Below are 23,535 nucleotides of genomic sequence, written 5' to 3' on the forward strand. Positions count from 1 at the left end.
TAATGAAGAAAAAAAATCAAATGCAATAGAGGCTATAATCATAAATCACATCTGCGGGCCATTGATGTAGCACAGGTCTGTGTTCCAATCTGATGCCTAATTTAGAAACCATTTTGATTTAATAACCACTCTTAGCTCATCTAAAGTGAGCATACGTTACTATCACTGCTTCCTTGGGAGTCCAGATCCCAGCCTGGGAGGCCTTTTTCAATACCACACTCATCAGATTTGAATATTTTGCAGCTATATTACCTGACTATTAAACAGAAGAAAAAAAAACTAGCAGAAAGATTTATTACCTATATACAAGGCTTACTTGTTAAGAACTATTCTCATTTAAAAACTCACAATACAGTCTAAGCATTAATAAAGCATAAAGCTGAAAAGTGTGTGTGCATGATGTGTGTGGTTGTAGCTGCAGAGTGCTCACCCTGACAATGCCGTCTGCACAGCCAGTGACAATGACATTGCGTAGGTCCCACTCATACTTCTGGGTGAAGCAGCAGCACAGCACACTACCCTCTGCACCACAGTGGGTGCTCACAGAGGCCAGCAGCTGCCCCTTCATAGTCCACAAGTACAGATGCATGCCTGCGCATGACACAATCTCACCCTGAGAAGGAGAGAGTAGAGGAAATATGTAAATATGTGCCACAGCAGAGAAAGTCCTGATGTAAAAAAGCAAATAGCTGCTGGAGAGGAAGTATCAACTTTCAACCCAATGTCAGGAATTCCCCATCTCACTCAGAGAACAGAGAGGAGAGGCTTTGGCTCTCGGGTGGAGGGAAGGATGTGCCTGTGTCCTCTCCTTCCTCATTAGGTTAGAAAGTTCTGTAACAGAGGGTCCAGCAGCTGCCTCCTATGTGAGGTGCTGAGGCAGTACACTGGGCACAGGGGCACCATTGCAATCGCACAGCACCCGATCTACCTGACACACCCCACCATGCCCTCCTTTAGCCTGACCCAGAGGGCAAGAAGCAAGCAGTTAAAGAAGAAGCAGCAGAAGAGTTGAGCCCCATCAGCCTGAAGAGGGAGGCCAGAACACACAGAGACATGAATGTAGCTGGCTGGGGGGGGGGGGGGGGGTGGTCAACTCACGGTCAGATCATTGATGGCCAGGGCAGACACACCAGAGGAGTGAGCAGGAAGCTGGGTGATGTAGCTGAGCTCCTCTAGGTCCCAGAGGATGCACGTCTGGTCTTGAGAGCCACTGATTATCACACTGTGGGCCTCAGACGCCACCACACAGGTCACGGTGTCTGTGTGTCCGTATAAAGCCTGACATGGGCAGCATGTGTTAACAAAATATTCTAGAAACAAAAACTAAAATAGCCCAATCACATTCGTCAACTTTTGGAATTATTACTTAGGGAATATTGTTTTATTCTTAAGTTTATGCTACACTGCTAACTAGAGTAAATAAAATACAGCATAGTCTATGCTTTTGATCACTCCTTGAGATCAACATGTCTTTCCAGACCTGTTTGAGCTTCATGTGCCTGAGCTTGTCCTTAGTGATGGACACATCCCACACACACACCACCGTACTGTTCCCAGCTGTGATGACCGTATTACTGTTGGGACAGGAAGCACACACAGCCTCTCCCCAGTCCGCCAGACCTTCCCACACTGCAAAGCTCTGATACATACAAGATCAGTCACAATAAACCAACTACTATTAGAAAGAAAGAAAGAAAGAAAGAAAGAAATAGATAGATAAATAAAGAAAGAATGAATGAACGAATGAATAAATAAACACCTTCTCTGCTGTATAATTCCCAAATGAACATGTGTTGTCATAATAACCCCAGCAGAAGTATGTATTCCAGTGAGGAGGCATGAGCAACTTGTTTTTCTCCACGACCAGCACCTCCTTCTCCCCACAAACAATGTGGCCAACTGAGCCATGCATCAGCTCTGGCAAAACCCACAGAGAGGCACCATTATTCTCGTACCAGCTCAGCAGAATACTATACAGCAGATTATGTAATCAAAGCATCTCCTGACATTTATAATCTGCCCTCTACTCACTTTCCATTGAATTGGAAATAGCTACATTACATACTTAAAGATGCATCTAACACATAATTGACCAAATACTATAAATGAAAATGACACCCTGAAATAGACTTGCTCTTCCCTTTTGATCAAACTGATGACAGAGTGAACTGTATGGTGAAAGGGAAGGAAGGGGAGACAGAGAGAGAGAGACAGAGAGACAGAGAGAGAGAGAGAGAGAGAGAGAGAGAGACAGACAGAGAGAGACTGTTTGTGGGGTGGGTAGGTAGAGAGAGAAAATTTTCATCTCATTTTCCAAAGAGACCCTTTTGGGATATTCAGATTATTAAATAAGCCTCAGTGGCAGCATCATCATGATACACCTAACAAATAGAAAGAGCTGTTGCCCCTCTGCCTGAGAAAATTAGCCTGTGAACAGTCTAGCCAGCATCTTCCTTGCAGCTTTGACTGCTCCCAGGGGACATAACCCCATCTTGTAAAAAAATAATTGAGGACGGGATAAAATAATAAGGTGGCTAAGAATGATTAAATGAGGGTCTTTCTCAAGCAGGGGGATGCATAGCTTCCTCCTGCAGCTTTGGCCTACTCTGAGAGCTGCTCTGTACCTTTTACAGGCTGGACGGAGGGCTTCAGCTTGTCCAACTTGAAAAAGAATGGGGTAACGTTATTGGCCCCGGACGTCTCCTTGCCTGTAGAGCTCTTGTGTGAAGCACGACTGGGATGAGGCTTTGTGAATAGCTGCCAAATAAACATTTATTATGCTAATGACTGTTCTGCTTATCTAAAAGAAATAGCCCTTAGCCACTTGAAACTTTGACAGACTGGTTATTACTCTTAACTGCATCACTTTCAAACAATATTACACTTAGGCCTTGTTTCCCAAACACATAATCTCAGACTAAAATGATTATTAAAATTGCACAGAACATTTATGTCCTGTGAGGAATCATCATTGACTGTATTTAAATTCATAGCTGGACCTAAGATATGGAATACAATTGAATTAGATTATGAATTAGAGAGGTTATGAATTAGAGAAGACATGTCACTATTAAAAAATTATGCCACTGTGTGACTCTGGGTTGTGTGTGTGTGTGTGTGTGTGTGTGTGTGTGTGTGATATATGTTTCTTTTGCCATTGTTCTAGAAGTATTTGGTGTAGTAAGCACCTGCTTGGGGATTTGACCAAAGTTGCTGATGTAACCAAGGACTGTGCTTTTCTTCAGTGGGTTCTTCATGCTCTCTGCATCATGCTTGTCTGGGTAGAAGTACGGATGGAAGGTGTTGAGGGCCTCAGCTGCAGGTGGACCCTGCTGTTTGTAGCCAAAGATCAGGTCGATCCACAGGTGCAGGCTGGCACTCACATAATCACTTTCCAGTGCCTGGGGAAAGGCCGCACACAGTCACAAACTACATCCAGGAGTCTGGAAAACTATGACAACTCTGTCAGAGTAATGGTGTGTCCTTTGAGAAACTACAGTTACAACTTTGAATGTGGTAAAGGTGTGCAAAACTCTAAGTCCATAGTGGATGTTTTAATACTAGGATGACAAGGAATTAAACTTTTATTGCATTTTTAACACCAGAGAAAAAATTAAGGGCTAAAGACCTTCTTTTGGTGATGTTTATATTTATTTGTCTTCTTGTTTGCTTGGTGAAGCTCTGTTGAAATGGGCATGGGGTCCAAAGCAGTCCAAATAAGACTATTCTTAATGGGTGGCAGGGGGGGCAAGCAAAAGTAACAACCAACGCCAACATCAACAGCTCTCAGTAGTGGAAGTTCTGTATATTGTCTTTAGTTCATTTGCATATGAAGGAAAATGAGCGGACAAAATATCTCATTTTGTGTGAACTGGAAACGATACAAATATTGCTTAGTAGATTGGGAACTGATAAAGCCTGGTCCTTATATGCCTGCAGGCATAGCGCAGAGAGAAAGAAAGCATTCATTCCAATAAGCGGCAGGCTGCAATAATGGAGTTATGAAAGAGTGCAGATATTGTGCTTGTGCTGAATTGGCCCTGTTATCGTGTAATGACAATGGCATTAAGTAGAGTAATGGCGCTTCCTTGATGAACTCAACAAGTGCCTATTATCTCAGACACAGCACAAACCAGAGTTACGCCAGAAGCAATTGCCAAATGTTTTTTGTTTTTTTCCAAATGCATCCAGCAGGGCACAAATGCCAAAAGGTGTTTGTGTAGGACCCAACTGCCAAATGGTGACTTTATTTCTGTTAGAGTGCTATAGGAGTGGTGACAGGCTCGTTTGGAGGGAAGGACAGAATGGGAGATGGCACTGGGGCACTGAAGCAGCTGACAGCATCTGAGAGGCCTTAGAGAGACTGACTGAGACTGATAGATGGAGCTTCTGACCTCTCTGTGCATGCGGATGAATTCCTGTGGGTCTCCTTTGGCCCATGGAGGCAAAACTACATCACCCAAAGATGTCCCATCCTGCATGCAGCCTATAACAACAAAAAAAGTAGAAAAAACATGAATTACATTAAAGGGCATTCTACTTCTCTATGTCACACAGAGAAATTAACTACAGCTTAGTATCTTTTTTTCTGCCCTCAACTAGGCATCTAAGGTCAAATTCTCACCAAACTCAAAGTTGTTGGAATTGATGAGGAAGTCTGGCAGGTAGTAGAATTCTGGAATGAGCTCTCTCACATCGCTCATGTTGTCTTTAGAGGCTGATTCCCATTCCTTCTGCAGACTGTGGAACATTCTCTCAGGAACATCAAATGATCCACCCTGCAGATTCCCACAACAAAAGTGCTTACAAATGACAGCATTGCTGTAGACAAGACTCGGCCTGCTCCACGAGGGCAGAAGTGACCAAATTGATTAGAGCCACACTTAAGTCCACCATGGAAAAAATAACAAAACATATGAGGTAGGCTCAACTCTCTGCTGGAAAACACGGTATTGCTGTTCACTTGCTATAGCCTAGTCGAGGCAGCTGTTTCAAAGCAAGGTGTCCAGAGAGATACAGAATAGGCATGAAGATGACAAATTCATCAGAATTGACTGAGGTGTGTTTTCTAGGTTTAATTCCTTATGGAAATCTTGGCTATACGTATGTAATTTGCAGTAAAAAGATTACCCTCATTGAATGAAAGTAATAAATACTGTACATAGCAAATGCAGTTAGTGCTCTAAATCCTGTTATGAATATTACTGTACAGCAGAAGGCTGCTCATGTGTGGAAAATACTGTGAAGCATCATCCTAATATTTGTATTGTGTTATACTGAATATTAAATATGCATGGCATTTTATTTTAATCAATTGATTCTTACTCTATAAATAAAATATTTTTTAAAGACCGAAATGTGGTTTTGCATGCCACTGATGTGAGAGAATTTATTTGCATACATATTAAAATTTTCCCTTTAATTCACTTTTGCAAAACAAAACAGTTCTTGCAAATCCCAACAAGGCAAAAATAATGGTGTTCCTTTCATTTACTAAGCTTATTTGCAAAATTACATTTTCTAAAAGAACCTCTGTCACATGAGAGTTTCCATAGTGATGTTGTGGATTTTGTGCTTCATTTAAGAATGAAACTAAAATGTCTAGAGTTCCCTTAAAGTACCTATCAAGGTCAGACACAGGACAAAGTAAATAATGAGACCTTTAACTGAGTGTTTGTGTGAATAAAAGCTGATGAATGAATGCTGTGAGGAGGGTCTCACCTGCAGAGCAATGAAGGTTTGGGAGAAAGGCTCCATCCTCACTAGATAGGATGCCACTATAATGGCAGAGGAATAGTGTGTGCAGTAATGGCACTGTGCAGACAAATCACCTGTAACAGGTATAACCACCCCATATAGCATGAGTAGGAAGTGCAAACTCTTTCACAGATGTTCATTAGAATTGAATCAGCTTATAAAATAATAAAACTGAATAATATACATATACATATTCATATACTTGCATCTTAACACTTAGCTGGTAAGCAGTGATACAGATGTATTAAGTCTCACCATCATTACTGTCTACTTCATGGTATCGCTCAATGAATTTCTCTCTACGTTTCTGTGTCTGAGCGCCCATTGGTTTCGACAAGTCCCTGAATGTAGCAGCGGATGATAAGTCCAGTGTCTAGAAAGCAAGGAGAGAATAAAAAATAATAAACTGCACAGTAACATAAGGTCTGAGACAAAGATATCAAGATACCCTCTAAAATATAAACAGACACACAGACAGGCAGAGTAAAAAAAAATTAACCTCTGATTGATAATCAGCAAGGACCCATGGGAACACTGGATACTGCATCAGATCATTGTATGTCCTTCCAGCAAGAGTGTTCAAATGCATGAGGTATTCAAAGTTACTAATTTCTCCCTTCTGTTAAAAACAAGAAAGAATAATCAACACACTGCAGCAATACCAAATAGAATAATGGCATGGAATAATGTAATAAATTGAATGCCATGAAATTACTAGAAATAGTGCTGATTTACACTTCACAAATGCCAATACAGCTATCAGTCTGATAAGTGGGTTAGACTATGTTTCCGAATTACTTCATATACATTACCTGCCACTTCATAAGAGCTGCTTTGTCAGGGGCCACTGTCCTTCTGTATAAAAGCAAAACAAACGAACAGTTAAAAAAAAATTAAACATATCACTTCATGTATTTTGTAACAATCAAAATAATTCTTGAATTGAAGATTTATAATTCTTCATTAATGAAGGATTAAAATTCTTCTGTTGCATGGCAACAAAGCATGGAATTCAAACCACTTAATGTTCTATGTAAAGGAGGTTCTGCTTATTAACAAACACACACACAGAGAGAGAGGACTAGGGAAACCACGTTCATGCTCTGAGAGAGGTGAGCTTTCATATATTTGTCAGAATTTTGCCCTAAACCAGCAAATAGTGCCACCTATGGGTTTTTGGACATAACAGTCAGCTGGAAAGAGCTGGAAAGTCAGCTGCATTTTTACAGAAAAATACTTTAACAACCTACACAATCTATGAGAACAAACATTTATTCTCGATTACTTGTAGATAACTAAGGAAATGAACCAAAGCAGTTGTGACTGATAGACAATTATAGTGTAAAAGCATTGTTGGGGTTGAAATATATTTTGACAAGACACAAATCCAAATGCAAATCCAAATTCAAATTATTTTGTTTTGTTTTGTCTTGTTTTGGGGGACAGGACTGCAAGTCAAAGGACAATAAACACTCCACACCTCAGGTCTGTGTTGCTTAGCAACAATGTTAAACAGGACATAGCTTCTTTTGCCCTCTTTGACATGCTTGAGTGAAGAGGCTGTTTCAGTTTGTCTAAAGATTCTCCACTCACTTAATTAGCTGGATTCATGAAGCTGGTATAGAACATGTGATATTAACATATCTAAGTATTTCTCCTTTGAAATATGTGCTTTGGAACAGGTCTGAACAAAAGAAGGAAACGAACAGCTGGCTTACTCTGGTAAAAACAAGGATTAACCCCAGGGACCATACCAGTTCTTGTGAAATAAAATTTACACCCAACACCGTATAAAGCTGGTAAGTAGAGTGTGAAAAGTGGAATATTAAATACTTTTTATTTAAAGGTAAATACTTGCATTTAACATACATGGATAGTTATCGATTTATTTGAGTGCATGCAATATTTTAGCAATCACTGTGAAATGTTTGGTTAGAATAAACATGCTTCTGTTTATCTTATACCAAAATATCAAAAGGGAGATAAATCACATCATAAAAGAAAAAATGTTTTTATATATATATATATATATATATATATATATATATATATATATATATATATATATATATATATATATATATATATATATATATATAGAGAGAGAGAGAGAGAGAGAGAGAGAGAGAGAGAGAGAGAGAGAGAGAGAGAGAGAGACATAGAATTGAATGTATGGTATCTTCATGTGTTATATTTAACTTTGTTTCAGGAGATGGTTTCAGAGTCTCCTTTAAAACATGTAATAGGCCCTATTACATTCCATACATATGAATGAAATCCAATATTCATTTTCGGTGAATTCCCAAATCTTTTCAAAATAACACATAATGATGAATCATCCCGGTGGTCAGCCCACTATAATTGTACATGTTTGGATGCAAAGGATTCACACACCAAAGCCTAATGGAAACAAGCTAAATCATATTAGCCTTGTACTTATATGCACTTGAATATGATTAATGAGTCGCGAAAAGGGCCCGAAGGGCTTACAATGCAGCCACTCTTCTTTTTTAATAGGGAGGTGTGAGGTGTGGGGTTTTAAATCACTTTCCCGAGTGTCATTTATCAAAGCACTGATTTGACTCCATCCACACAGTCACGCAGCCTGTGAAAGCTATCCTGGATCAATCAGCTGTAACATAGGCAGCTCCCACCCTCACCAGCAAGAGCCATTTGTTTATTTTTTTCTTCAAAATTTACATTCATTGCTCTTGTCCTCAGTGTTATCAGGTATTAGCTTCAATTAGAGCACTGTGTGATCCTAAGCAATCCCTTTAGGGTGAGATGGGTGAGTGAGCTGGAATGTAAACACTACACCCTGCTCATTCCTCAAAAGACCCTACACCCTCCCTGAACTGCCTGGGGCTTTACACCGACCAACCAGTCCCATCTAAATAACTGGATTGTTTTATCATTAAGTTGTGCATGTTTAGTTAAAGATATTAGATCCTGAGATAACAATTACACAGATGAAGTTAAGACTTAATCAGGCAGATAGTGCTGTGAAAAAGTCTTACCCATTAATCTATGTTCATGCAGCACTATGGCTAAGGAGAAGAAGAGGGGAACCAAGGGCAAAAAGATCACCCTTAAAATGGCCAGGAATGCCTTCAAGGTGACGCCCGATGGAAAGCGGCGGCTGGATCTCAGCAACATGGGCCTCCACACTTTTCCCAAATGCATCTTACAACTGACCAATATAGAGGAGCTGGACCTGAGCCGCAATTATCTGAGGAAGATCCCAGACTTCATCGGGCAGCTAACCAGCGTTCACTGGCTAGACCTCCACAGCAACTACATCAAGAAGCTGCCCAAGACCATTGGGCAGTTGAAGGCCCTGAGCTACCTCAACCTGTGCAACAACAGACTGGAAACAGCCGGGCTCCCTGCTGACATTGGCAACCTGAAGAGCCTGCGGACACTCAACCTGGGCATGAACCGGCTCACGGCGCTGCCACCCACCATGGCCGCTCTGACCAACCTGAGAGAGCTAGGCCTGTTCGACAACCTGCTCACCACGCTCCCAGAATTCATAGGTGTGCTGAAGAACCTGACCAACCTCAACACCAAGCGCAACCCTGTGGCCTGTTCTCAGGAGGATGCCAAAGAAGTGAAAGCCACTGAGTGTCTGTACTTGGTGAGGGAGGAGGATCTGTGTAAGGTTTGTCTGGAAAAATGTAAGGAAGCGAGAGAGAGGCTGGAAAAGAAAAGGCTTTCTGATCAACCACACAAGAGGCATAATTTCTTTGGGCTATTCAGACCAAACTCAGTGGCACGGAGCAATCAAGAGATGCAGTGGTAGTCAACTGCCACACCTCATGGTGGTTAGAAGAGGCATGCCCAAGAAATATCATTCTTGTGGACTTTTCAATAATGCAGATGATAAGCATTCTTTGCTGTAACTTTAAACATTCATTATTGCATTTTTCTGGACCGAAATTGAGCAAAACCCTAATAAAAAAACCCCACAAGCAATAGCACTGCACTAAAGGAGTACATTTGACTGCTTTATAACAGTTGATAGCAATAGTCAAAATAAATGTTTTTAAAGGAACAAAGGAGGGCTTGCCACTCCCTTGCAGGTGCATTAGTAAGAAATAGAAAGAATTAGTAAGAAATAGAAGAAGTAAGCGTAAATGCAGGGGGTACTGGGGTGCTTTAGCTTACTGGATTGGCTAATCAAGATTATTTTTGGCACATATCTACATATATTGAGAACCTTTCTCAGAGGCTTTTAGACTGTAGTCATCCATTCCAGTCTACCTTTAGTTGTCGTGTGCAGTGGCTCTGAGAGGACAGCCCTGGAGAGAGGATGCAGCTCTGAAACCACTGAAACCCCAGGGTTACTTACCTAACATTATGTATGGCCTCCATCAACCCTCTTCCCTTTAATGAAGGCACAACAGAGCACAACCTAGGGAATGAAGACAAGAGAGATCAATCCGTCTTTGCCCTGTCTAACCTTTTGTGCCCATCGATCAGCACACACACACTCCCGGTTTCTACCTTTTAAAAGCCACACTGTGATCTTTGTCGACAAACACTAAAAACACAGAAGCCCCGTTCTTCATGAAGATCTCAATGGCATTCTCCTAAATTAAACAAAAAACAGACAAATGCTGACGCTACACAACTAAACTTATTTATTCAGCACATGAAAACAATGAGTGCAACACATGTGTAAGCCCCCATGACAATGAAGCTCAGAGAACTTAAAATTCAAAAGTGCTGTGCAAGACAATGGAAGCTGATGTAGTGCTGGAGTGGTAAGTCTTACCTCGAGAAGGAAGCGCATGAAGCGAGCCTCTTTGATGTCCTCGTAGGGCCAGCGCCGGCAACCTACGCTCATCGCACTCCGCTCCTTCTTCAGCATGCCACAGATGAACGAGTCTCTCACACTGTAACACACACACACACACACACACACACACACACACACACGCATGGAGTAAACAGCACAGGCTACAACTGCTGCCATTAAATTCATACAGTACTGCAGCAAAGGTAAAGGGTTCCCAGTGGAAGTTACATAGCAATATCTAGGTACCTAACATATACTTTTTATTTTTTAGAGCAATCTGTCTAGGACAGAAGCAAATCAACCTACCATATGTTTAATATGAAGTTTCTTAATATGCATTTTAATTATTACAGGTAATAAAAAAGGCTAGCAGATATAAATTCACTATAACCTAAGCCCTAGAGTGGCATTGAGAGCAAAGTTAAGAAGCAGGAGAGCTGAGAGAGAACAGGATGGAGACTTTACCTGGAGGGGTGGTATGACCCACAGCACACATCCCCGCTGGAGGAGAGAGTGAAACCCTCACACACATATAGGTGTGCCTTTCCAAACAACAGCACTCCCTCTGACAGTATGTGGCCACTGACTACAGCCACACACTGCTTGGCTGTGACCTTAGGTGGAAGGAAGACAGTTCTCTTTCAATTAGAAATATCAAGTGCTTATAATGGTTTAAGGACTTTTATCGATCTGAACAAGGCGTGAGTACACAGGATAAATAATTAATGCGAACACAGCATAATCACAGGTGTTAAATGAACATCTATAGCCTAGCTGGGCTTCTATAAAAAACTGCAGGTAATTCAGTAGGGATTTTCCAGTGTGTCTATGTTTGGCTAGCTTTTTATCTGATGGCTAGAAAGTCTACAGCACATGCCTCTAACCCCTCGCTCTGGGGCAAGAGTGTCAAATATTCACAGCCCTCTCCCTGATTGATCACTGCTACCACTTCATTATCCAAACAACACAGTGGGGAAACAAAGCAGCCAGCCCATGTGCAAGGATGACACGACGGTTTGGGGAAGGGACTGGAGCCCTGCAGGCAGCACCCTAACAAAACCGCAAGATTACATGCGACTAATTTTATTGTCTCCCCTCATTTCACAGCACGCGCATGCACCTGGCCCTGGCTCCGGCTCCACTGCTCGGGGCCCTTGGGACCCAAGTCTCCGGAACATATGGGGCCCTGCCTCACTGGCAGCCACACCACAATTAATACAAATCAAATCAGGGGCTTCTCTCCATGCCAGCACCCCTCCCACCAGGCCCCCACTGTTTATTACTGGAATTAATCAATGACACACACACAATAGCAAAACACTAATTGATTAAAGCCTTGTTTCAATATGTGTTACACCTGGTGGGTCAGTCTCAAAAAGTGTTTGCAAATGGAATCAGTGTTGCACATAAAATTTGATACTGAAAAGTCAAGATGACTCAGCAAGCTTGCTTTGAGGCCATTTTAGTTGTTATGTAAATACATTTCTAAGGTCAAACACCACAAATGTTTGAAAAGACTGTTCAACTTTTCTCTGACTGTGGCTTTGGATAAGGAGCCTCTGTTAACTGTGTTTGTGGATTAATAAGCATGGAGAGATCTATTCATCTGACAAACAGCACAGCGGGACTCACCCCTTTCAAATGAAACCACAATAGTTGACATCACCCCCTACCTCTGCTTATTAATACTTCTGTCAAGAGCTCTTTACCCATTTTACCCTGAAGAGTCCTGTCAGTCCTCACCACCATGCTTTTCCTACTCTCCTAATGATACTTACAGACATATGCAAAGGATAGCCATAAAATAGAGAGAAATAAAAGGGAGTTCACCCCTGTGCACCATGTCTGTTGGAATAAAACCCTCACCTTCTCATTGGGAGCCAGCTGCTGCAGGATGACCTGAGGCTCTGCACACTGTTCGGGCAGGTCCTCCACAGGGGTCAACGCCTCGGTCAGTGCAGGGAAGAAGGTCAGCCGCTCGCAATCTGACCCAGCCGCCTCAGTGTCCCGGCTTGGCTCACGCAAGATGCTGATCTCTGAAGCACATACACACACCGCAGAACAAGCTTTGACTTATAGTTCATAGTATGTTTCACTCTTAAAAGTGAACTAGAAATCTGTGATACCTGCATCTGCACTGGCAAGTTCTGCCACCCCTATAATCTCCTCTACATGACTGCTTTTCATATAGAGTCCACACAAGGATGGCAACTATAAAAGAAAGACCAGGGTCTACATGAAGGAGTATAACACACAGCAACAACAGGCTGCATGGTATATGGCAAAAATTAAGTGCTAACCAAACAAGTAACAGCCAACCAGTTGTTGCTGTGTATGGTGACTCCTGACCTTTTTGGAGCGTCGCAGTGCTTTCCTGCGAATGCGAGGTCGTGTCCGGTTGGGCCCCTCTGCAGCGTCCTGCACCCAGCCCTGGTTGAGGAAGACCCCTGGGCCAGGGCCAAAGAGTCCCCTCTCACGCAGCAGATCTTCCTCAATCCTCAGCCACTGAGCAGCCATCCACTCATTCTCATAGTGGAGCATCTGCATGCCACAGCAGAATCAACGAATCCTAGTTAGACTGTGAAGTGCCACGGCAATGTTTTTAACTCATTCCACTCTCTCCTATTATGATTATATTTGGAATGTCTTTACGAAGTGATCCATACAGAGCTGCCAGAGATACTTATATATGATACTTGCATCTCAAAAAAACCCTGACAAACCTGAAGATGATTCTTTAGCAAGCTCTCAGACATATGTTCTCCATTCTTCCTGTAAACTTCCAGAGCTGAAAAAAATGTCTTTTAAAAACACAGTAGAAAAGTATATGATGAGATCATGGTACTTTAGAGCCTGTCATTAAAAACTACACATCTATGTAGCCATTTTGTGTGTATACAGTTACCACTGCATTTCATAAACTGCATTCATCAGGCAAACAACCCAGAGGATCCCAACCCCTACAATAACCTAGGCTCCAAACGCAATAGTTCTCAGTTTGAAATAATTCAGTTAAAGTATAATATCAGCACAGTGCAAGGCGGCTGCTGGCCATGTGCTCAGCTGATTTATTATCCTGATTGGCATTATCTCTTCAGGGGGCCTGCATGCAGGGCCACCAATGTGCTCAGTCTAATATTTACTTAAAGAGTCATTAAGCTAATCTTCACAGTGGTATCCTCTTAAAGCTAGTCAGGGAACAAGAGAAGCCAGGCCTAGAGCCTGACTCAGGAGGCGCATTAAATCCACCTCAGAGTCAGACACTGCTTTGTACACCCTGCTCTGCTCAGCAAGGGCCATGCAGACTCATCCGTTAGACAAAGATAACAAAGCTCAAGCCGAAACTCTAATAGTGACTGTTACAGATATAACCATATGTGCACACTCTGAAAAACAAAAACAAAAAAACCTAAATGCTGCCTTTTTAAAAGCCACAAAATCTTCACGAAAAAGTTCTGCTCACTGAATTCAGCATGCACAGCTTGCATTTTCAAATTTTAATGACAACACTGTGAAGCAAACTAATTTCCCAAAACATACAAAGCTCCCCTCCCCGAACACTGACAAGGCACTAGACTGACTGGAATGCACTAGGTTGAATATCAGGAAACGGTTCCTGGGCCAGATGAGTTTTGGACTCAGTTACACTCATCAAACCCAGACTAGGATTTCTAGGAACCTAGAATTATATTTCTTATTATGATTTAACTCCTTTTTTTGTTCTTTATTGCTTATTTTGTTCTTTATTGCTTATTTTGTTCTTGTTTTGCTGTGGTGCACTGGTGTCAACCAGAAGAAGATGGGTTCCCCCTTTGAGTCTTGGTTCCTCTCAAGGTTTCTTCCTCATGCTCTTAGGGAGTTTTTCTTGCTACTGTCGTTGGGTGTCTGTAGTTACTTTATGATAATGGATATTGTAAAAAGTGCTATATAAGCACTATGTAAAGACATTTGAGTTTACTTTGATGATTCATGGTTACCCAAATCGGTAGAATAATTGGTAGAATAATTTGACCAAATCTGTAAAGAGCACAAGTGAGAAGCATTAAAACAATATCAAACTTTTAGACGACTCAAAACACTAGTCACAAAACTAGGAGGAAAAGGAAAATTATGCATTTGTGCTTTCCAAATGGATAGGAGAATTAGGAAGTGTTACAAAGAGGAATTCACAGGAGCAATTACAGCCCCTTTTCCACAGATAAACACTGAATCATCTCCTAATCTTATTCCTTTATTTAGAGAATCATAAGTAATATATAGCATTAATTACCCTATTTACCAAACAGGAAAAATCATTGGCCTCTTAAACGTGTCACATTAAATAGCACCCCTTCTGCAATTATCATCACACTGATTTACATTTTAATTACTTTCTAGAGAAAACACTACCTATGATGATAACATAACATAATGTCAACTTCATTCTGAGCCATTGGTGAATGTGTAATAAACTTAACTTGATCATTACCCATGTTAATTATCTTTCTGTTAGGAAGATAAAAATATAATTATGTCAACATATTCTGAAATGAATCCAGAGAAAAGTACTACCAGACTACTACTGTACTATTACATACTACCGGACAGTGGCTGGCCATGTCATTGACACATTTTAGAGCTAATTTAATATAAGTTAATATAAAGGAGTAAGTAAAAAAAATCTAATTATATAAATGATGTTTGGTTCACTTTTACTATCTACTTCACATCTGCATACTAATCCAAGATTAAAAAAACATGTCTAATTACAAGATGTTGCTGAGGTTAAATGTTTAAAACTGTTTGTAATAGCTGCTACCAAATTATGCAAACACAATTCACAATAAAAGGAAGACTGCATCACTTTGTGTAACTTTTGTTCTTCTTTTAATATTAGGATGACACTTAGACTCCCTAGACAATTAAAATACTTTTATGCCAGATTTTTCAGAAGATGTTTATCATTTTTTTGGAGAAACAATTCATAAAAGCAGTTGATAGGCTGTCACAAGTTGATATGATAAAGAATAACAAAATGAATAATGTTTTCATCAGATTGTGACTGCCTATAATTACCGCCCCCTGTTTTTGAGGCCGAGACAGAGACAGCAGCAGTTGCACAGAAACGGTAATTTCATGCCTCGTGCCTGAGTAATATCTCTGTGCATCCTTTTCCAGATGGCGACGTCTTCAACAGTGGGAACTAATGATGTGGGCCGAGTTTCAGGGGGAAAAACAACAATAACAGCGTCTTTAACCTTCACCAGCAAACGCAATGTTCTACCAAGTGTTCCCGTGGAAAAAATTAACAAATATCAATTACATTGCCCACTGAGGTGTACTCAGCTGTAATGATCCAAATTGATTTAGAAGACGGATTGAGACAGTGCCACAGGGTAGGTGTGGGCTGCTGGGTGTGGCGACTTTGGGAGAGTGGCAGGGCATGGTGGCCTGGATAGGACACCTGTGAAATAGCACTCACTCACTTCACAGCCAACTTGGCCATGCGATAGCCCAAACTGACAGAATCCACTGAGTCATCATCATTAGACTCTATAAAAGAGACAAACCAGTGTCTCATACCTCCATATTGCAGGATGAGTCTTTTTCAAGCTTCCTGTGAGGCAAGCGCTGGGCACTGCTGAGTAGACCTGCCTTCCGCTGTCTATTGTGCAGCTTCTTTTTCTGAGAGTCTGAGAAGAGATTGATTAACATAAGCACATCTGTGTCATGCTTCAGCTGCACTGCTGCGTATGGTCTAACGGAGAAATACTGTGGTTATTGTGCTTCAGAAATTAAGTAGTGCTCATCCACCATTTCTTTATCTAAACTGAAAATGAAGTATAAAACAAAACCATATGCAAAACAAGGAATAGAGAAGCAGAGGTTACATAGGTCACGGTAGATGTAGATACTTAATAGACATAATAGACAAGGAGACTGACCTATGAACACCTGCCAGGCTTTTACCGCTGTCTCCTCCCACAGAGGGCTGACATCAGTCATGGTAACAGCACCTTCTTTGCCGGCCTGCTTGGCTGACAGGTCAATCTTATAGGCCTCCTCCAGTCCCTGCCTCCTCTCAAACATGACCTTACTCCATGTGCGCTCCACCAGGCTCATCAACTCCAACTCCACTGGACACACACGGCAGCGACGAGAACTCAGCGCAAAAAGTCATTCAGAGGCCGACCAGCTGCTCAGTGGCCTCTTGCCTGCAAAGAGGATGTGCCCTCACCTTCAGCCGAGTCTGGAGCATCAAGCAGATCTGTTGTGTGGCTGCTCTTGTGAAGGAAGAGGTGACGCCAGATCTTCCTGGTCGGCTTCTTGTGCATTTCACAGCCAAAGCCCTCGGGAAAGCTGGGGGATCGAGACAAAAGGACAGAGCGGCAATGGTGACTTTCTTCTGGCTTGTGCAGTGAAGCGGGTGCTGGAGCCGATGTGGGTACCTTCCTGAGCGAATGAGGAGCAGGCAGTGCAGAAGGCAGCTGGTGAAGGGCACGCTGGCATTGTACGTGGCCATGATGACATCCCAGTGCTCCTCCAGGACGTGCAGGGTCCTGAGGATGAACTGCTTCTCTGCCGGTGACTGCCGTGGACGCGACAGGAAGTACAGAAGGGCCCTGTTCAGGTTCTTGTACAGAACGCTGACAGTAGCCTCCCGCTGGGTCTGGCCCCTCTCCATGGCCTGCAAGAGACACAGAGAGCTGTCACTGAAGCATTATGCTGGCCCGAAAAGACCCCAGAGGTTACAGCACTGTTGGACTACACATGCGCACCACAGCTATCTGCTCAGCTATAAAGACGAGCAGGTTTTCAGGATCCACCACAAACATGCCAGTGTAGAGCTTCTCCACCAGCATCTTACTGAAGAAGACAACATTCTCAATCAGTATGGCAACCTTGCCCTCAGATCTGGACTTGTGTGCATCTGGAAGTAAAACCAAAACAAAGGCTTATTGATTTAGACCACTTGTAGAGGGTTTATAGATTTCAAGACAAATAAACTAAAGCCAGAAATATTTACACAGTTTAAAAGATTTTCAAGTTATTACTGAGAAATAAAGATGGGTTTGTATAAAAAAAAAAAACAAAAGTTAGAATATGTTATTTTCATATGGATTAATATAATTCATGAAAATGACTTTACCATCTCTCGCCACATGTGTAGACTGACCCTCCTCTTGGCCCGTTATATGAATGATATCCATTAGAAACTCTAGCAGCTCACTCTGAAAGCTCTGCTTCTGCTCCTGACACACTTCCTCAGGGGAGAACTGAAAACACACCAGAACAGTAAGAAAACACGTGCAACATTTACTGCTCTACCACACCATATGCTAAATCTACACCCACTGCACATAAACATATTTCATGTTAGCTGGCTTTGCAAAGCCTGGAGTCTTCCAGAGAGAAACAATCCCTCAAAACTGGACAAACAGTGGCACCTTATGGAGAAAAGATTTTACACACTGGGCCAACAACTACAAAATTATTACAGTCACAAAAGTGAAAATGTTATGGAAAGAATGAAAAAAAAGTACAATACATACAGCAGGAGAACTCCACTACAAACAAAGAACTTACAAAGGACATCATTTAAAAAACAACAATTCCATTTTGTTTACCACTAGAATGCTTCATTACACAATTTGTCCATGTGGGAGCCATTGGCACAGGCTGTCTCTCCTCACCTCCAGCAGCTGGATGAAGGGGTGGTGCTGGTCTCGGGCAGGCGTGTTTATAAGGCTGTCCATCAGCAAGATGCGGATGAAGTCACACACCTGTTTGCGTGCAGGGTGAGAGAGGCGTGCCCCTGGGGACTCCCCTACAACCACACTCTCCCCGTTTCTCTGGAGACCTGCAGGGCTCTTTACAGAAGACGACACACACCCATCAGGTTCAAATAACCACCCCTTACTTCATTGTGCATGTGTTTATTTTAATTTAACAAGAGTTGGTGTCTCACTTCGGGGTCTTCAGAGGGAAAAACCGCACTGGCTAGAGAGCTAAGGAAGTCAGGGGAGGTCCACAGTGGATCTCGGGGGAAGAGGCTGTGTACCAGGCAGAGGAACTGCATCACACTGCCTGGGTACTGGACTTCCCAGCTGTCTTCACTTCCTGTTACAGGCTTTTTTAAGAAATGAAAACCCAACTGTTTAGCTAAAGTTTAAGTGTAGCTATGTGAATTTGTAGCGTCTTCTGAAAGATCAATAAATCCTTTCTTACCTTACAAATAATCATCTTGACTAGCTCTATAAGGACACAGGCTGCCTCTGTGCAGAGCTGAACTCTTTGCTGATTAGTGGAGCTGTCAATCACACTCTGGAGCATGCTATCAATATCCACCTAGAATCAAAATAGAGATACACCAGACTGAGTCATTGAATAAAATATAATTCATAATAAATGTGATTTTTCAACCTATTCTCAAATATTAATTTTCTCAAAGCAAAACACTCATATTTCAAAAAAGGACAGTAAGGACTTCCTTAAGTAACTTCCTAACATTGTGCCCATGCGTCTCTTTAACTTTCTTTCACTTCTATGATGTTTTACAGTTCCTTAGTCGAATAGTTACCTGTCCATTAGTCATGTCAGCCATGGGGAGGTCTGCTTTTCCTAATAGCAGTGCAGCAATAGCTCCATATACCTGTGGAAGGCTAATATGGCTGAGAAGCAGTTTGGGCAGCACAGTAAAGCCTGGACATGTGCAGCTCAAACACTCATGTGACCAGAAGCGTGTCTTCAAGTTACCTGAGGCAAATAGTAACAAGTTATCAAAAAGTGAAAGCACACTTCTAAATATATCATGCTTTCTTATGGCTGCTAAAACAGCTGACTGAATTCGATTTCACCAATGCCACAGAGCCATGAAAGAGAATGGCATAACAGTAACTGTTTGCCAGTCCTGAGTCGTGTTGTTTACATTCACAATAAAAGGTTGTACCTATGATTTCAAGTGGCATCTCCATGTTTTCCACTAGTGTTCCTAGTGACACGCCTTCCTTAAATTTGGCCATGATGGCCGGATTGGACAAGAAATGAATGAGCAGCTGAAGAACCAATAGCACTGTGCTGGAGTGAGTCTGCCGTTGTAAGAAAAGGAGGAACCAGTCTGACCCCAGTGTAAAGAACACTTCTTCCTGGATACTGCTATTCAAGAAACATATGAATGTTAGAGAATCATAATGTGTTACTTAAAATTATACTTGGAAAATTGTATTAACTAATCCCTTGTGCTATTGACTCACTTGTTAAGTAGAGGAGTGTCAGAGATGATTAGGGAGGACAGCACCTCAAGCAGCTGGTTTCTGATCCAGACGGTTCTTGCAGGTGTTTGGCTCAAGGCTAGACAGAAGTTCAGGCAAAGCTTCAGTCATCTTTAATCAAGTCTCCAAAGAAACATGTTCACATCAGTACTGAGGAACATACTCTTCTAAATACAAAACCATATTAGAATTCAAGAATGATTTAAAATGGTATATATTTACCTTGGGACTGATCATCAGAAATTATACAAGGAAAGGCTGTGTTCTCATTGACTGTTGGGTGCAACAGCGTATGAATTAGGAAAAGTCCAAGCCTGGATGAGCAAATATGAACAAACAGCGACCAGTTCCTGACATGAGCTGCATATGACTTTCCCTCACCAATTTCAATTTATCAAATGTATACAGACTCTGCAGACTTTAGTCATCTACACATACTTGGGGTAAAATGCATTCATTACTGTAATGCTGACACACAAGTATCAGAAAAAGGCTTGACTCAAATGCTATAGAAATAAACTACCTGTGGAAATATGCATAAAAATATGAGCATATATTCAGTCTTAACATATATAATTAAAGATATACAAGGTCCAGAGTCCAGATACAATTTAATAAAACACATCTAAGAAATACATAAGAAGTATCACTGAAATGGAACTGTGCATTTTGAGTCAGTATCTGTCAGAAGATGATTAAACTGCTCCAGGATTTATTTTTTTCATTCATGAATAGATTCTCCATGGTCAACTGAATAAACCAATATTAAGCCTGGGCATGCCTGCGGATGTCTTCTGTGCTGAAGTGTCCTTGTAGCAGGCAACTGAGGATGGTGCAGATGAGAGTGACTTTTCCGTGTGTGACAGCAGGATCGTGCAGCTGGAAGAGGAGCCTGGTCATCAGGTTGAGACTGTGAATGGCCTCAGCGTTTCTTGGATCGCCACTGGAAAAGATCGGCATGCCAGTCATGTGATGTAGTACATTTACATGTCAAATGCTATGACAAGCAGCACTGGCAGAGGACTAGGCCAGCAGTAAACAGATCATGCATGAGTGAAGAGAGGAAGTGAAAGTGCACTCTGTACCTTCAAAAATCAATGCATCTTTACACAAGGCACTGAAATGTCAATATCCGTTGTATGCACATATCAGTGTAAAGTACCTTGATGAGTTCAGGATATCCACGAAGTGATTTAAAACCGATATATCAAGACTTTCTGGAGTCTTCTGCCAGACCTACAATAAAAGACATTAATTAAGATGAATATAGGCCAGATTATAGGACATAGCTTCCCAATATACAATAACATTAACCACATACATTGGAAAAGGAAACTTATTCATGACGTTTTATGCAGATAAACACAAAGGTACCTCAAAGTCACAGAGGAGGTCCTGGAGGGCAGTGAGGTCATGGACATAGCTTGTTCCCAGCTCTATGGTGCCCACTATGGCCAAAACCAGCTGGAAGGTCCTTCTAGTGACTAGCTGAGCCTTCATCTTCAGCAAGAAGGCAAAGAGCTGCAGAGATGAATCAGTCACGCCATTGTTCTGTCATGTACACTCCAGTGGCCTATTCATATCCTGAATCTTTTCTATTAAATGCTAAATCATAGGAAATATGCTATGCATGTTCTATTAAAGGCTTATGCAACAATGTTTTCATGCAGAATAAACCTCTCACTCTGGCTGTACCTTATAACCACCGATGCGTTTCATCTCTTGTCTCATCACCGGATTCGTGTCTAAAACTGACAGAAGAACTTTCACTGATGCATAGAGAGAGCTGTCATCTGATGCCATGGCAACCAGGCTGAGAACAACTGCAGCTCCACCAATGTACTGGAAACTAGTGGCAGCACTGATGGACATAAATGTTCTCACTCCTGTGATTTAAAGTACAACAAAGAAACATGCTCAATGGCAAGCAAGTAAAAATAAGGTCACCGATGAAGTATGATTATGCATATTGATTATTTTCATAATGTTGTGAATAAATGTACAGACTAATAAAAGTATACATTTTTACCAAAATGAGCAACCAAGGCTGCCCCAATGGTTCTAGCTGTTCCAATAAGGTGCTGACTGATATTTTGAGCCAAGAAGACAGGAGTAGAGTTATCCCGTGATGTAATGCCCATCTATAAATAAACACAGTATAAGGGATGCAGTCTTCTGTATTGCAGGCAGGTAACCATTATGCTAATTTAATGTGTTAAGTATTGTGCTAAACTAATCCAGAACTGTCAAAAAGAGCAGCACCTCTTTGGCTATAAGACGGCAGTCCACCTCGTTGTACTCGTCTCTGATCTCTGCTATTGTAGTGACAGTGGACACTGCTGGGTTTATACCAAAGGAGATCCTCTCTGGAGAAACTAACCTCACTGGATAACACAGATTTTACATCAAAATGATCATAATCTTATATGCCATTGTATAGTATAGTCCACATTGCAAAGGAAGCATACAGAGGCAGCTATCATTGAGTAAAAAAAATCTAAAGGCAGTTTTCAAGCAAAGCAGACAGAAACAGACAGACAGCACTGTGCATTACCCACCTTGAGCATCAACAGCAAGATAGTTGCCCAGGTACTTAGTTCCCTGTGTGTACATGATCTCTACAGAATCAGAGCTCAGCACTTCCTCAAAAAGATATGTAGGACCGATCCGCCAGATCAGGGCAGCACGCTGTTTCCATATAGGGGGGGTGCCAATAATCCCACAAACATCAATAACTGCTGATGGATCCATTGCAATGCACTGACCTGGGAATGGCTGAATATATCTCATCTAGTAAAAGGAGACAGTGTATTGCTGTATGGTCCTAAATTATTGAACACAAAGAGCATAAATACTTAATGAAATACAGACGAAAGCATCACACCTATACTAACCTTTGATGTCCCAATCACCTCTCCGTCCAGATAAGCAGTTACTTTGCAACTCTTTTTGATGTCTTTGGCCATAGCAACAACTAGGTAATGCCACTGGCCTGGAATGAGCTGTCTGGAGCATTTAAAGCGCACTGTAACTGGGAGAGTAGTGGCAGCGCGAACCTCTGGTTCCATCATGTCTGTGGACCGAACACATCATGTCATTAAACTACTCTAAACTGCACTTGAATAGAAATAATTAGACAGCTTTGCAATCATCAGTACTGACTATATCATCAGTATGTCAGTCATTAAATCTCTCTGCAGTGTAGAAAAATAGAGATAAGGACAGTCACCTAAGAACTGGTAGGCCTCCTCCTCAGTGGAGATTACCAGACAGCCGTCTGAGGCAGAGATGCTGACAGACAGGCAGCTGAACTGCTGCTCAGCGCGAGACATGTGACGCACCAGATTGAGCAGGCGCACTGGGTGCGCATCGCAGGCTGAGCTGAACCTGCTGATCAGGAACCAGCAGGAAAAAGACAGGCCAGCGGAGGGTGGGAAACCCCGGCAGTCTGAATGGAAAGGAGGAAGGCCACGGTGACATCATCAGATAAAGCTTTGACTTCAGGCATGGAAGTCAGGCTAAATTCCTAAACTAGACCTGCTTCTGTTTGGGGTTTTACTGTGTAATCAAATGTCTGCAATCTTGGCTACTGGCAAAAAAAAAAATTCTCACCACTACCGATGCCTCCTGTGGGGATAGAGTCTGCACTGACTCCTTTCACAGTGGCAAGAGATGGCAGAAAGAGACACCTGAAAGTACAGAATGGGAGGATGCATGAACTTGTGC

General features: G+C 41.8%; 2 protein-coding genes across 7 annotated transcripts in view; one reads left to right on the forward strand and one right to left on the reverse strand.

Moving 5' to 3' along the window:
- The window catches only part of wdfy4 (WDFY family member 4), a 40,737-nt gene that overhangs the window by 2,350 nt on the left and 14,852 nt on the right, over nucleotides 1–23,535 (reverse strand). For 3 of the 6 annotated variants that reach the window (XM_027009843.3, XM_035531333.2, XM_081724347.1), the window contains 43 exons: nucleotides 23,422–23,498; nucleotides 23,039–23,257; nucleotides 22,704–22,882; nucleotides 22,368–22,599; nucleotides 22,072–22,193; nucleotides 21,839–21,950; nucleotides 21,505–21,695; nucleotides 21,184–21,330; nucleotides 20,972–21,045; nucleotides 20,591–20,752; nucleotides 20,032–20,123; nucleotides 19,792–19,888; nucleotides 19,488–19,693; nucleotides 19,119–19,294; nucleotides 18,767–18,886; nucleotides 18,507–18,668; nucleotides 18,232–18,408; nucleotides 17,688–17,814; nucleotides 17,317–17,468; nucleotides 16,987–17,225; nucleotides 16,776–16,897; nucleotides 16,483–16,674; nucleotides 16,121–16,230; nucleotides 13,282–13,359; nucleotides 12,908–13,099; nucleotides 12,685–12,769; nucleotides 12,425–12,594; nucleotides 11,024–11,172; nucleotides 10,535–10,655; nucleotides 10,264–10,349; nucleotides 10,109–10,171; nucleotides 6,570–6,612; nucleotides 6,257–6,376; nucleotides 6,013–6,130; nucleotides 5,722–5,831; nucleotides 4,625–4,778; nucleotides 4,395–4,486; nucleotides 3,189–3,401; nucleotides 2,625–2,757; nucleotides 1,760–1,917; nucleotides 1,481–1,639; nucleotides 1,099–1,278; nucleotides 431–613 (listed from right to left, as the gene is read on the reverse strand). In XM_027009843.3, the coding sequence (XP_026865644.2) occupies nucleotides 431–613; nucleotides 1,099–1,278; nucleotides 1,481–1,639; nucleotides 1,760–1,917; nucleotides 2,625–2,757; nucleotides 3,189–3,401; nucleotides 4,395–4,486; nucleotides 4,625–4,778; nucleotides 5,722–5,831; nucleotides 6,013–6,130; nucleotides 6,257–6,376; nucleotides 6,570–6,612; nucleotides 10,109–10,171; nucleotides 10,264–10,349; nucleotides 10,535–10,655; nucleotides 11,024–11,172; nucleotides 12,425–12,594; nucleotides 12,685–12,769; nucleotides 12,908–13,099; nucleotides 13,282–13,359; nucleotides 16,121–16,230; nucleotides 16,483–16,674; nucleotides 16,776–16,897; nucleotides 16,987–17,225; nucleotides 17,317–17,468; nucleotides 17,688–17,814; nucleotides 18,232–18,408; nucleotides 18,507–18,668; nucleotides 18,767–18,886; nucleotides 19,119–19,294; nucleotides 19,488–19,693; nucleotides 19,792–19,888; nucleotides 20,032–20,123; nucleotides 20,591–20,752; nucleotides 20,972–21,045; nucleotides 21,184–21,330; nucleotides 21,505–21,695; nucleotides 21,839–21,950; nucleotides 22,072–22,193; nucleotides 22,368–22,599; nucleotides 22,704–22,882; nucleotides 23,039–23,257; nucleotides 23,422–23,498 (6,094 nt within the window). Of the gene's footprint in view, nucleotides 1–430; nucleotides 614–1,098; nucleotides 1,279–1,480; nucleotides 1,640–1,759; nucleotides 1,918–2,624; nucleotides 2,758–3,188; nucleotides 3,402–4,394; nucleotides 4,487–4,624; nucleotides 4,779–5,721; nucleotides 5,832–6,012; nucleotides 6,131–6,256; nucleotides 6,377–6,569; nucleotides 6,613–10,108; nucleotides 10,172–10,263; nucleotides 10,350–10,534; nucleotides 10,656–11,023; nucleotides 11,173–12,424; nucleotides 12,595–12,684; nucleotides 12,770–12,907; nucleotides 13,100–13,281; nucleotides 13,360–16,120; nucleotides 16,231–16,482; nucleotides 16,675–16,775; nucleotides 16,898–16,986; nucleotides 17,226–17,316; nucleotides 17,469–17,687; nucleotides 17,815–18,231; nucleotides 18,409–18,506; nucleotides 18,669–18,766; nucleotides 18,887–19,118; nucleotides 19,295–19,487; nucleotides 19,694–19,791; nucleotides 19,889–20,031; nucleotides 20,124–20,590; nucleotides 20,753–20,971; nucleotides 21,046–21,183; nucleotides 21,331–21,504; nucleotides 21,696–21,838; nucleotides 21,951–22,071; nucleotides 22,194–22,367; nucleotides 22,600–22,703; nucleotides 22,883–23,038; nucleotides 23,258–23,421; nucleotides 23,499–23,535 lie in introns of those variants that run through there. The other 3 variants (XM_035531334.2, XM_035531335.2, XR_014126370.1) reach the window with 2 other exon arrangements.
- On the forward strand, nucleotides 6,639–10,096 carry lrrc18a (leucine rich repeat containing 18a). Its single transcript, XM_027009969.3, has 2 exons — nucleotides 6,639–7,556; nucleotides 8,797–10,096. The coding sequence occupies exon 2, from the start codon at nucleotides 8,801–8,803 to the stop codon at nucleotides 9,557–9,559; it is 759 nt and encodes a 252-aa protein (XP_026865770.1). The 5' UTR covers nucleotides 6,639–7,556; nucleotides 8,797–8,800; the 3' UTR covers nucleotides 9,560–10,096.

The sequence above is a fragment of the Electrophorus electricus genome, chromosome 12 (genome assembly GCF_041902795.1).
Source record: "Electrophorus electricus isolate QZ-2024a chromosome 12, ASM4190279v1, whole genome shotgun sequence".
Classification (NCBI taxonomy): Eukaryota; Metazoa; Chordata; class Actinopteri; order Gymnotiformes; family Gymnotidae; genus Electrophorus; species Electrophorus electricus.